Source organism: Salmo salar, chromosome 11 (genome assembly GCF_965601325.2).
Source record: "Salmo salar chromosome 11, fSalSal1, whole genome shotgun sequence".
Classification (NCBI taxonomy): domain Eukaryota; kingdom Metazoa; phylum Chordata; class Actinopteri; order Salmoniformes; family Salmonidae; genus Salmo; species Salmo salar.
In genome coordinates this window covers 85,589,571-85,602,336 of record NC_138301.1, presented here as the reverse complement: position 1 = coordinate 85,602,336, position 12,766 = coordinate 85,589,571, and the positions used below count along the sequence as shown (strand labels likewise).

The 12,766-nt window shown below is 42.0% G+C and overlaps 1 protein-coding gene and 1 non-coding gene across 4 annotated transcripts; both read left to right on the top strand.

The window, feature by feature from the left end:
• The first annotated feature begins 5,559 nt into the window (after positions 1-5,559).
• Positions 5,560-10,094, top strand: jelt (Jeltraxin). 3 transcript variants are annotated; one of them, XM_045688812.2, is made up of 4 exons: positions 5,560-5,792; positions 6,019-6,237; positions 6,534-7,534; positions 9,147-10,094. In XM_045688812.2, the coding sequence occupies exons 2-4, from the start codon at positions 6,141-6,143 to the stop codon at positions 9,477-9,479; spliced, it is 1,431 nt and encodes a 476-aa protein (XP_045544768.1). In that variant the 5' UTR covers positions 5,560-5,792; positions 6,019-6,140; the 3' UTR covers positions 9,480-10,094.
• Positions 10,095-12,690: 2,596 nt separating this feature from the next.
• Positions 12,691-12,766, top strand: trnaa-ugc (transfer RNA alanine (anticodon UGC)). Its single transcript has one exon. It is a non-coding gene; the product is annotated as a tRNA-Ala (tRNA).

Below are 12,766 nucleotides of genomic sequence, written 5' to 3'. Positions count from 1 at the left end.
GTATTTACACCGCCGGATAAAAAACGTACCCGATTTAATCTGGTTACTACTCCTACCCAGTAACTAGAATATGCATATACTTATTAGATATGGATAGAAAACACCCTAAAGTTTCTAAAACTGTTTGAATGGTGTCTGTGAGTATAACAGAACTCATATGGCAGGCAAAAACCTGAGAGATTCCTTTACAGGAAGTGGCCTGTCTGACCATTTATTGGCTTTCTTTGACATCTCTTTCCAAAACAAAGGATCTCTGCGGTGACGTGACACTTCCCCCGGCTCCCATAGGCTCTCAGAGCCTGGGAAAAAGCTGAAGGTCGTCATTCCAGCCCCAGGCTGAAACACATTATCGCCTTGTGGGCTTAGGCGTGTGCACTGGTCGCCCCCGTCTTTCTTTTTTTCCCTCTATTTACCGAAACGCAGATTCCCGGTCGGAATATTATCGCTTTTTTACGAGATAAATTGCATAAAAATTTATTTTAAACAGCGGTTGACATGCTTCGAAGTACGGTAATGGAATATTTAGAATTTTTTTGTCACGAAATACGCCATGCTCGTAACCCTGATTTACCATTTCGGATAGTGTCTTGAACGCACGAAAAAAACGCCGCTGTTTGGATATAACGATGGATTATTTGGGACCAAACCAACATTTGTTATTGAAGTAGAAGTCCTGGGAGTGCATTCTGACGAAGAACAGCAAAGGTAATAACATTTTTCTTATAGTAAATCTGACTTTGGTGAGTGCTAAACTTGCTGGGTGTCTAAATAGCTAGCCCTGTGATGCCGGGCTATCTACTTAGAATATTGCAAAATGTGCTTTCACCGAAAAGCTATTTTAAAATCGGACATATCGAGTGCATAGAGGAGTTCTGTATCTATAATTCTTAAAATAATTGTTATACTTTTTGTGAACGTTTATCGTGAGTAATTTAGTAAATGTTTTGTAAATTCACCGGAAGTTTGCGGGGGGTATGCTAGTTCTGAACGTCACATGCTAATGTAAAAAGCTGGTTTTTGATATAAATATGAACTTGATTGAACAAAACATGCATGTATTGTATAACATAATGTCCTAGGTGTGCCATCTGATGAAGATCATCAAAGGTTAGTGCTGCATTTAGCTGTCTTCTGGGTTTTTGTGACATTATATGCTAGCTTGAAAAATGGGTGTCTGATTATTTCTGGCTGGGTACTCTGCTGACATAATCTAATGTTTTGCTTTCGTTGTAAAGCCTTTTTGAAATCGGACAGTGTGGTTAGATTAACGAGAGTCTTGTCTTTAAAATGGTGTAAAATAGTCATATGTTTGAGAAATTGAAGTAATAGCATTTCTAAGGTATTTGAATAACGCGCCACAGGATTCCACTGGCTGTTATGTAGGTGGGACGATTTTGTCCCGCCGACCCTAGAGAGGTTAATAATTGTCCGGTTGAGAGGGATGAGGCAAAAGGAATGGCAAATAAGTCTGGCTGCACAACGGATTGGCAAAAGTACTGCATATTGAGAAATCATGTGACTAAACTGAATAAAAATAAGAAACTACACTACGAAACAAAGATAAATGACAAAGGATGATAGAAAAATGCTTTGGAGCACCTTAAATGAAATTTTGGGAAAAAAGCAAACTCAGCTCCATCATTCACTGAATCAGATGGCTCATTCATCACAAAATCGACTGATATTGCCAACTACTTTTAAAAAAATGTATTGGCAAGATTAGCAAATGTAGGCATGACATGCCAACAACAAACACTTACACTACACATCCAAGTATATCTGACGAAATTATGAAAGACAATCATTTTAATTTTGAATTGTGTAAAGTGAGTGTGGAACAGGTGAAAAAATGATTGTCGTCTGTCAACAATGACAAGCCACCGGGGTCTGACAACTTATAGCGGATGATATTGCCACTTCTGTTTGCCATATCTTCAATTTGACCCTTGTGTGGTGTTTGGGTCTGTGGGACCAATTTTCAATGTTTACTAAAAGAAAAATTATACAAATCATTATTTTCCTTGGCTCATTTTCTGTGAAGAACATGTAAAAGAACACATTTTCATTGAGTGCACCCCCCACACATTTATATTACATGTGGTGTTCGGGTCCACTGGACCCGAGGGTAATAAAAGTGTGGAAAGTATGTGTGTAAGTGAAAACCACAGGTGCAGCAGCAGTTGCTCCCGTCTGTAGAGTGAACACAAGAGTTCCTAAATCCTCCAACAATGTCTTCAGCCGCGCCTCATGGCGACCAATCACTGTTCCATGGTGAGTGAGCCGACCGTAAATGGTGGAGCTCGGAGTGTCCCTCGGACGATGGAGAAATCTCTGCTGGGTGACATTAGTGCTAGTACAAACTCGGACCCAGGCGCAGAGAAACACAGCAGGCAGAGGTAAGGGTAAATCCAGAATATTTACTTAAGGTCTCCATAGCAAAACAACAACGCAAGGGCACACGAGAACACTGACCAAAACATGAGACCTGAGCAACTGGCCCAGTCCACAGAGGAACCTAAATAGTCATCCAGCAGGTGATCCCAATAAGCCCAATCAGGGTCACCTGGATACTAGAAGTAACCCAAGGGTGCTCTCCAGTGGCAACCTCAGGTAGTACACTCAAGGGAGAAAACCTGACCTGTGACACAATGATGGGATAACTGAATTGCTATTGCCCAAATGAAGACGACACAAATGTAATTAACAACCTTATACCAAATCTGACTTAAAAAACTAACTTTTTATTGTAAACTTTTCTTTAATTAACCTCTATGGGCTAGGTGGGACGCTTGCGTCCCACCTACTCAACAGCCAGTGTAATCCCGTGGCGCGATATTCAAATACCTCAAAAATGCAAAAACTTCAATTTTTCAAACATATGACTATTTTACACCATTTTAAAGACAAGACTCTCGTTAATCTAACCACACTGTCTGATTTCAAAAAGGCTTTACAACGAAAGCAAAACATTAGATTATGTCAGCAGAAGAAAAAAAATTCTAAATATTCCATTACCGTACTTCGAAGCATGTCAACCGCTGTTTAAAATCAATTTTTATGCCATTTTTCTCGTAAAAAAGCGATAATATTCCGACCGGGAAATCGTTTTTTATTACAAAGAGAGTGAAAGTAAAAGCATGCTATCCACTCATGCACGAGCCTCAGTCTAATGGCCCTCTGATAGAGCACTTGCCAAACGCGCTAATGTGTTTCAGCCTGGGGATGGAATTACATCGTTCAGCTTTTTCCCGCCTTCTGAGAGCCCATGGGAGCCGTAGGAAGTGTCACGTCATGCCAGAGATCCCCTGTATTTGTTAGAGATGATCAAGAAATGGTCAGACAGGCCACTTCCTGTAAGGAATCTTCTCAGGTTTTGGCCTGCCAAATGAGTTCTGTTATACTCACAGACACCATTCAAACAGTTTTAGAAACTTTAGGGTGTTTTCTATCCAAAGCCAATAATTATATGCATATTCTAGTTACTGGGCAGGAGTAGTAACCAGATTAAATCGGGTACGTTTTTTATCCGGCCGTGCAAATACTTTCCCCTAGCCATAACAGGTTAACGTTGTACCTTAATGTAAATTCCTAGAATATCTACATGTACATACTACCTCAATCAGCCTGACTAACCAGTGTCTGTATGTTGCCTCGCTACTTTTATAGCCTCGCTACTGTATCTAGCCTCGCTACTGTTATTTTTCACTGTCTTTTTAACTGTTGTTTTTATTTCTTTACTTACCTATTGTTCACCTAATACCTTTTTTGCACTATTGGTTAGAGCCTGAAAGTAAGCATTTCACTGTAAGGTCTACATCTGTTGTATTCGGCGCACGTGACAAATAAACGTTGATTTGATTTGATCATAGCCCATTGTCCTTCACTTTAAAGCTCAAACCTCCTATGCCAATAACATTGACATGGCGATTCAACACCATGTTACTTGGAGATAAGGAGTTTACCTCATATCTCAATACACATATATACATTGTTTTGGGGAATAAATGTAGATAATGAGGTATGCCCAACTGTTGTCTGGGAAGCTCTTAAAGCATATATGAGAGGTTGTATCCTGTTTTACTCTTCACATGAGAAAAAGAAGATACTAGAACAGAAAATCCATGATTTTAGAAATAAAGCACAGTTTAGACAGTGGAAAACTTTGAAGCTTGAATATAACACAATAAAAACCTGTTCTGCAGAGATTGTAGTCCTGAAATCCAAACAACAATAGATTGAGCAGGGTGAAAGGGAGGGGGAAATGTTTGCTTGGCAAATCAAGAAGGAGGAGGAGGAATGTACCATCCATGGCATTAAAATCCCAGAAGGTAGCATAACAATGGATTCTTCTGAAATTAACTCAGTCTTTAAAACATTTTATCACAATCTGTATCAATCCCAAAAACAAAATGTATGAATATTGATAGAAACATTTCCCTACGTGAGCTTATGCTCACAGCAGCTCTAGAGAAAAGTGACGACCTCTTTCACAATGCTAGAATCACCCTGTTTTAAAAGAAAGATACGGATCCATTGTTATGCGGATCCTTCCACCCAGTATCACTTTTGAATGTGGATTACAAAATCATTGCTAAGGTATTGGCCTTTCACATAGAAATAGTAATACATAAGTTGATTTACTTAGATAAAACAGGGTTCATACAGAATATGATGTCTTCAGATAATCTCCGAGAATTTTTTTAATATAATCCATCATACCAGGAACTTGAACCTTCCAAAAGTGGCATTATCATTAGATGCTGAAAAATCTTTTGATCAGGTGGAATAGGCATATTTGGTGGCTGTCTTAAAAAAAGTTTGGTCTTGGTGTGGTATTTATTTCCTGGATTGAGCTATTGTATAAAACCCCTAAAGCAGCTATAAGAACAAATAGACAAATCTCTGATCCATTTAAGTTATCCTGAGGGACAAGACAGGGATGCCCTCTGTCCAGTTATTTATTTGCTTTAGCCACAGAACCCCTAGCATCATAAATTAGAACTCATGGCTCAATCCAGGGAATAGAGCTTGATGGAGAACAACATGTGATATTGTTGTATGCATGATGACATTTTACTGTATTTACATTTGTTGGACAAATGGTGCTGTATTTGGATTCAAATAGGATTGTGAGAAAACTTAAATAATGCCCATTTCTATTATTAAGTAGATTTCAGTGGAAATATGGAATGAAAATGATGCACTTTCAGATCAAAAAGAAAAGAGAACACACACACACACACACACACACACACACACACACACACACACACACACACACACACACACACACACACAAACACAAACACAAACACAGAAATGGAATCATGGCCTCAGAGGGAAATGTCTGTTGGTTGTCTCTGCTGGGAGACTGGAGCTGACTAAACAAACAATACGCATTAAACACACATACTAAGACACATACCATACACACTGTAATCCATAATATCTGTTATCATCATCAGGATCAGCAGCATCATTAGGCCACCAGGGTCAGGCAGACTGGCCATGGCCTAATTTGGATTATGGGCCAGTCACAGAGTCAATGGAGCACACACATAGCCATTGTACACACACACATGCACACAGAAATGAATACACACACCCAAACCGGAATATACAGAAAGGAACACACACAAGATCAACGTCTGCTCCAGTGACCCAGTCACAGGGATGAGGAAGGCATTATTGTGCCTGGTCTCCTGAATGAGCCCTGATACAGTCTGTCAGAGCCAACAGGCTTATCAGGCCTTGGAGAAGCAGACGATTACTGGGATATACAACAAATTGAGGTGAGGTAAGTGAAACAACAACATATTAAGCTCATTGCAAGTAAACCCTTCAAAAATAGCTGGCCTAGCTGGCCTATACCTGTTACTTTCTTTTCAGAATCTTGGTGATTTGTCTGTAAGGCCTATTAGGCTATTGTCTTCATTGCTGTATGATTGTAGGCTACTGCGACCAGTCTAAAAAAAACTATAGTCAAGTTTCTTCACAAACATGTGACATTTTTTGCAGAAGCGAAACTCTTTAGTAAGTGGGAAGCGAAACCCATAGCCACATGTTGATTGGGGCCGCTCAAACTCAGGATCTTACTTCACTTAAACGCCTCACACTGCCAAAGCGTCTGACTCGAGAAGATGGAGATGATTCCCGTGCTGTTCAACGCTCTCGCACTGCTGTTGGTGTTGGGACGAACTGGGGCAAGAACATCATCGCCCAGTACAACCCCTTCAGGTACCGTTTTTCAAATACACAAATACTCACACAGGTACTACTGTAGTGATCCTCTATATGAGGCACGTTACAATTCCTACCAAGTGGGTCAATGCTATTGGCACGATGTGTAGGCTGTTTGCCTTTCACGCCAGCGACCTGGGTTCGCTTCGCTGCCCCACCGTTTGCTACACTGCATTTGATCTGGGTTCTTTGAAGTGTACAGCAACAAATCACTTTTTACAGATAATATTTGATTGAATGATTGGTTGATTGCTGATGGAGGGATTCATTAGTGATTGATTCTCTGCCCCCAGGCCCAGGCCCGTCCACCTCAGACCTGCGTGGTCAGATGTTTACAGTGTCATATTCGTATAGCACAGGATTCACCATGTACACAGACGCAATCTTTCCCTCTCCTTCCCCCACCATCTACCCTTCTCCTTCCACCTCTCCTTCCTCCTCCTCTTCCTCCTCCTCTGCCTACTCTTCTCCCTACCCCTCTCCTTCCTCCTCCTCTCCCTACTCCTCTTCCTCCCCCACCACCTACCCTTCTCCTTCTTCTTCCACTTCTTTTCCCTTCTCCTCTGCCTATTCCTCTCCCTACCCCTCTCCTCCTTCCACCTCTCCTTCCTCCTCCTCTGCCTTTTCCTCTACCTACCCCTCTTCTTCCACTTCTCCTTACTCCTCCTCTTCCTCCCCCACTACCTCCCCCTCTCCTTCTTCCACCTCTCCTTCTCCCTCCTCCTCTCCCTCGCCCTCCCCCACCACCTACCCCTCTCTTTCTCCTTCCACCTCTCCTTCTCCCTCCTCTCCCTACTCTTCTCCTTCCACCTCTCCTTCTCCTTCCACCTCTCCTTCTCCCTTCTCTCCCTCCTCTTCTCCTTCCACCTCTCCTTCTCCTTCCACCTCTCCTTCTCCCTCCTCTCCCTACTTTTCTCCCTCCTCCTCCCCCTCCCCCTACCCCTCTCATTCTCCTTCCACCTCTCCTTCTCCATCCTCTCCCTACACCACCCCCTCTCCCTCTCTCTCTGCTCTGACTGTGTGTCTGCGTTACATGGCCGAGGAGGGAAAAGACTTGACTCTCTTCAGCCTCACTCAGGGAAACTACTGGAACCTGTTACTGGAAAGGAACAGTGGGATGGACCGCCTCTCCATCCATTCCTCCTCTCAGTCCTTCCGCTCCTATAGGCTGCTGTGGTCCATCACAGAGCCACGCCCCTGGACCAGCCTGTGCGTTACATGGGAGAAAAAGACAGGCGTGGCCCAGGTGTGGAGGGGCGGGACTGTCAGTATCAGGAAGAGGGTGTTTGGCCAGGTAAGAGGAAATACATTGGGGAAGATGAGGGAGAGGGGAGGGGGGAGGGGGAGACATGTTGAGAGGGTGGCAGAATAGGTGAGAGAGAGGGTTATATACAGTGAGCTCCAAAAGCATTGGGACAGTGACACGTTTTTGTTGTTTTGGCTCTGTACTCCAGCACTTTGGATTTGATATGATACAAAACGGCAAATGCATCACAAGCTTGATGTAGTCAGTGGGTGCTATGAATATGGGACCAAATACTGACATTTTTAGTACTTTAATACACATATGCTTAAGTAAATTTGTCCCAATACTTTTGGTCCCCTAAAATGGGGGGACTATGTACAAAAAGTTCTGTAATTTCTAAACTTTTCACCCGATATGGATGAAAACACCTTCAACTTAATGCTGACAGCCTACACTCTCATGGTCATGTATCATTTCAAATCCAAAGTGCTGGTGTACAGAGCCAAAACAACAAAAAAATGGTCACTGTCCCAATAGTTTTAGAGCTCACTGTAAGTGCACCACCGCTGACCCCGAGCCTCTCAACATCTGTCTTGAGGTAGTTTCGATATCTCTCAAAAAAGATACTGAACTGTCTAATGAAGTAATTCAGGATAATGTATATGAGTGTGTGCCTTTATTATATAGAGTGCCTTCTGAAAGTATTCAAACCCATTTACTTTTCCACATTTTGTTGTGTTACAGCCTGAACTTAAAATGTATTAAATTTAGATTTTTTTAGGTGACTGGCCTACATACAATACCCCATAATGTCAAAGTGAAGTTATGTTTTTTTTTTCCTTTTTACAAATGATTAAAAATGAAAATCTGAAATGTCTTGTGTCAATGGGTATTCAACCGCTTAGTTAAGGCAAGCCTAAATACTGTAAGTTCAGGAGTAAAAATGTGCTTAACAAGCCACAAAAATACGTAGCATGGACTCACTCTGTGTTTAAGAATAGTGTTGGAATCGGAATGGAGGTAAGCGCAGGCAAAATCCTAGAGGAAAACCTGGTACAGTCTGCTTTCCATCAGACACTGGGAGATGAATTCACATTTCAGCAGGACAATAACCTAAAACATCTACACTGGAGTTACTTACCAAGAAGACAGTGTATTTTCCTGAGTGGCCGAATTACAGTTTTTACTTAAATCTACTTCAAAATCTATGGCAAGACCTGAAAATGGTTGTCTAGCAATGATCAACCAATCAACCAATTTGACAGAGATTGAAGAATTTTGAAAAGTATAATTGGCAAATGTTGCACATTCCAGGTGTGGAAAGCGCTTAGAGACTTACCAAAGAGACTCGCAGCTGTAATCACTGCCAAAGGTGCTTGTACAAAGTATTAATTCAGGGTGTGAATATTTATGCAAATTAGATATTTCTGTATTTATTTTTCTATAAATTTGGAAACATTTGTAATAACTTGTTTTCTTTTCACTTTGTCATTAGGGGGTATTGTGTGCAGATGGGTGAGACAAATATATATTTAATAAATGTTTTATTCAGGCTGTAACACAACAAAATGTGGAAAAAGTCAAGGGGTATAAAGGCACTGTATTATCATGTTTTCTAATTAAATGCTGTGTGTTTATCTGTGTGTGTATGCATGTGTAGGTGACCAATGAGCCTCCTGTCTTGAAAGTGTATAAGTTTGAGGGGCAAGTAACTGATGTGGAAGTGTGGGACAGAGTCCTCTCCCCAAGCTGGATAATATCCTACATGTCTAGGCACTCCTACTGGTCCTACACCCCTGGTAATGTGCTGACCTGGTCCAAGGCCATCTACTCCACCAATGGTGAGGTTCTCCTGGAGACAAACACCTACAACTCTGACCATCAGCCTATCAGAGGCCAGCGCCAGCCCCCAAGACCAATGACAAGGAAGAAAATGAGGAAATTTGAATGGAAGAGAGAGAGGGCAGAGCAGATAGCGAGAACACGGCCATAGGGGAGAGTAGTGATTGCCACTAACCCTTACTTTAGATTAGAAGATGTACAGTATGTCCCATCTTCATGTATGACCCAGCGATGCTCCTTACTTGTGAATCACTCTGGATGAATGTCTGCTCAAATTCTGATTCTGTGATTTACCATGTCTGCCCTGATGGTCCCCAGGGTCAAATGAAGTCCTACTCTGGCTGATGATCAGGTCGTTTGCCCCTTGCGTCTTCCATGTCTGTCAGCTAAGTATCTCCACTAGCCAAGTGTGGATGTGAGCTCACCTAGCTAGCTATGATAGTGCTACCCATTAGAGCTGTGGCACCACCTCCTCCCTGACGGAGAACACATCACACTTTAGGCTCAGCACATAACCTGCCGGGGAAATCCAACCAGACAGGGAAATGAAAACCAATGAATACAGCAGTTCTCAGGCAGGCTAGAAGCACAATATTGTTACTGTTGCATCACATTGGATGACCACAAGTAACTTAAGTTACATACTGCAGCTTTAAATGATTGTTAAAGGATTTTGTTTATTGTTAAATCCTTTGAATGATTTAGATGATTTAAAAGATTGTTAAAATGAAGCATGTGGCAAATTAAAAGTCATTGGTGAGAAACATTTGTGTGTTATATTTATTGGAATAGGCTTAACCTTGGTCTATGAAACTTGCCTTTTGATAAGGTTAATACTAAAACTACTCCTTAGATTTTGTGCACCAGCAGTTGTTTACAAATATGCATAGGCCACCGCCCTTTGACTTACCAGAGGCCACTGTTCTATCCTGCCGAAAAAGTTTGAAACCCATATTACAGTTTTTAATGTCCCGTTGGTAGGATATATGTGCCCGTTGTTCGTCTATTTTATTATCAATTGATTGTACGTTGGCTAATAGGACAATGGTAAAGGTAGATTACCCTCTCGGCGACTAATCCTTACAAGGCACCCGGACCGTCATCCATGATACCTCCGTCTTTTCCTCCTGCGAATGATGGGGATGAGGGCCGTGTCGGGTATCTGGAGTAAATCCTTCCCATCCGACTCGTTGAAGAAGAATTCCTCCAGTACGGGGTGAGTAATCGTTGTACGTGGAGAGTAATCGCTGCCCTGATTTCAAGAAGCTCTTTTCGGTCATTAGGCACGGTGGCAGAAACATTAGGTACAAAATAAGATACAAATAACGCGAAAAAACATACACAATAGCACAATTGGTTACAGGATCGTAAAACGGCAGCCATTTCCTTTGGCGCCATTATTTCAGTATTTCCTGAAGTAATTCAGCATAATTTAGACAATGAGTGTGTGCGTTTGTCATATATTATTCTAATGATTGTATTTGTGTGTGTGTGTAGGTGATCAGTGCACCTCTTGTCTTGCACATATATCAGTTTGAGGGCCAGGTAACTGGAAGTGAGGGACAGAGTCCTCTCCTCGAGCTTGATACTGGACTGCATGTCTGGGTGGTATTACAACCGAAGCTTCTACCACTACACCCCTGGTAACTTGCTGACCTGGTCCAAGGCCATCTACTCCACCACTGGAGACGTCCTCCTGGAGGGAAACGCATACAACTCTGACCATGAGCCTATCAGAGGCCAGCACCAACCCCCAGGATCAATGAGAGGGAAGAGAAAGAGGAAGTTTTTGATGGGAGAGCGCAGAGAGATTTCCACTAAATCTTAATTTAGATTAGAAGATGCCTATAGAAAGTCTACACTCCCTTTAACTTTTCATATTTAGTTGTGTCAAGTGCATGCATTTAAATTAGGATTTTTCCACTTATCTACACACCACACTCTACACTTTTAAGATTATTTTTTTATTGTGAAAAAAAAGTATATATTGAAAATACTAAAAACTGAAATATCATAATTGGATAAGTCTTCACCCCCCTGAGTTAATACTTGGTGGAAGCACCTTTGGCAGTAATTACAGCAATGAGTCTGTTGGGATAGGCTTCTACCAACTTTGCCAATCTACATTTGGCAATATTTGACCATTCTTCTTCACAAAACTGTTTAAGCTCTGTCAAGTTCCTTAGGGACCATTGATGGACAGCAATCTTCAAGTCATGCCACACATTTTCAATTGGATTTAGGTTGAGGCTCTGACTGGGCCACTCAAGGACATTTACCTTTTTATTCCTTAGCCACTCCACTGTAGCTTTGGCTGTGCTTCGGGTTGATGTCATGCTGAAAGGTGAACTTCCGTCCCATTTTCAGCTTTTCTGTACATTGCTCCATTCAATCTCGATAAGTGCAGATGAGAAACATTCCCATAACATGATGCTGCCACCACCATGCTTCACATTAGGGATGGTGTTCTTTGGGTGATGTGCCATGTTGGGTTTGTGCCCAATGTAACGCTTTACATTTAGGCCAAAAAGCTCCACTTTGGTTTCGTCAGACCACAAAACTTTTTTTCACATGGTTACAGAATCTCCCTAGTATTTTTGTTGCATACATCAAACGGGATTCAAGGTGGCTTTTCTTGAGTGATGGCTTCCTTCTTGCCACCCTTCCATACATGCCAGATTTGTGGAGTGCTATTGTTGTCACATGCACACTTTGACCAGTCTTGGCCATTAAAGCCTGTAGCTCTTTCAAAGTTGCCATTGGACTCTTGGTAGCCTCTCTGATCAGTCTCCTACTTGCTCTGTCATCCAGTTTGGAGGGACCAGCCTGATCTAGACATGGTCTTGGTGGTGCCATACACCTTCAACCTCTTAATAATTGTCTTGACTGTGCTCCAAGGGATGATCAAGGCCTTTGAAATATTTGTATATCCATCCGGTGATTTGTGCCTTTCCACAACTTTGTCCTGGAGTTCTTTTTAAAGTGTTGGTGCTCATGGTTAAATGTCTGCTTTGCAATTCACTACCCAGCAGAGCGAACCAACAGGAACTGCTGAATTTATCCTGAAATCATGTGAATCACTACAATTTAACACAGATGGAGGCCAATTAACTTGGTGTGTGATTTTGAAGGTGATTGGGTACACCTGAGCTAATTTAGGATTGCTATTACAAGGGGTGTGGACACTTATCCAACCAAGCTATTTCCGTTTTTTCCGTATTGTATGTCATACTGATATGCAGCTAGTATTAACGCCCACCTCTGGAGTCTGGCTGCTGCTAGAGCTGGAACTCTTGTTTTTGGTCCTAGTATTTTCACAAGCCGCTGGTGGTCTGTCAGCAATGAAAACTTACAACCATAAGGGTCCCGTGTGGCTCAGTTGGTAGAGCATGGTGTTTGCAACGCCAGGGTTGTGGGTTCGATTCCCACGGGGGACCA

Bases quoted from the DNA above. Each gene is read 5' to 3' on its own strand.
- jelt (XM_045688812.2), top strand. From the start codon at position 6,141: ATGGAGATGATTCCCGTGCTGTTCAACGCTCTCGCACTGCTGTTGGTG. The intron at 6,238-6,533 runs GTACCGTTTTTC...CTCTGCCCCCAG, and splicing joins GCCCAGTACAACCCCTTCAG to GCCCAGGCCCGTCCACCTCA. The intron at 7,535-9,146 runs GTAAGAGGAAAT...ATGCATGTGTAG, and splicing joins GGAAGAGGGTGTTTGGCCAG to GTGACCAATGAGCCTCCTGT.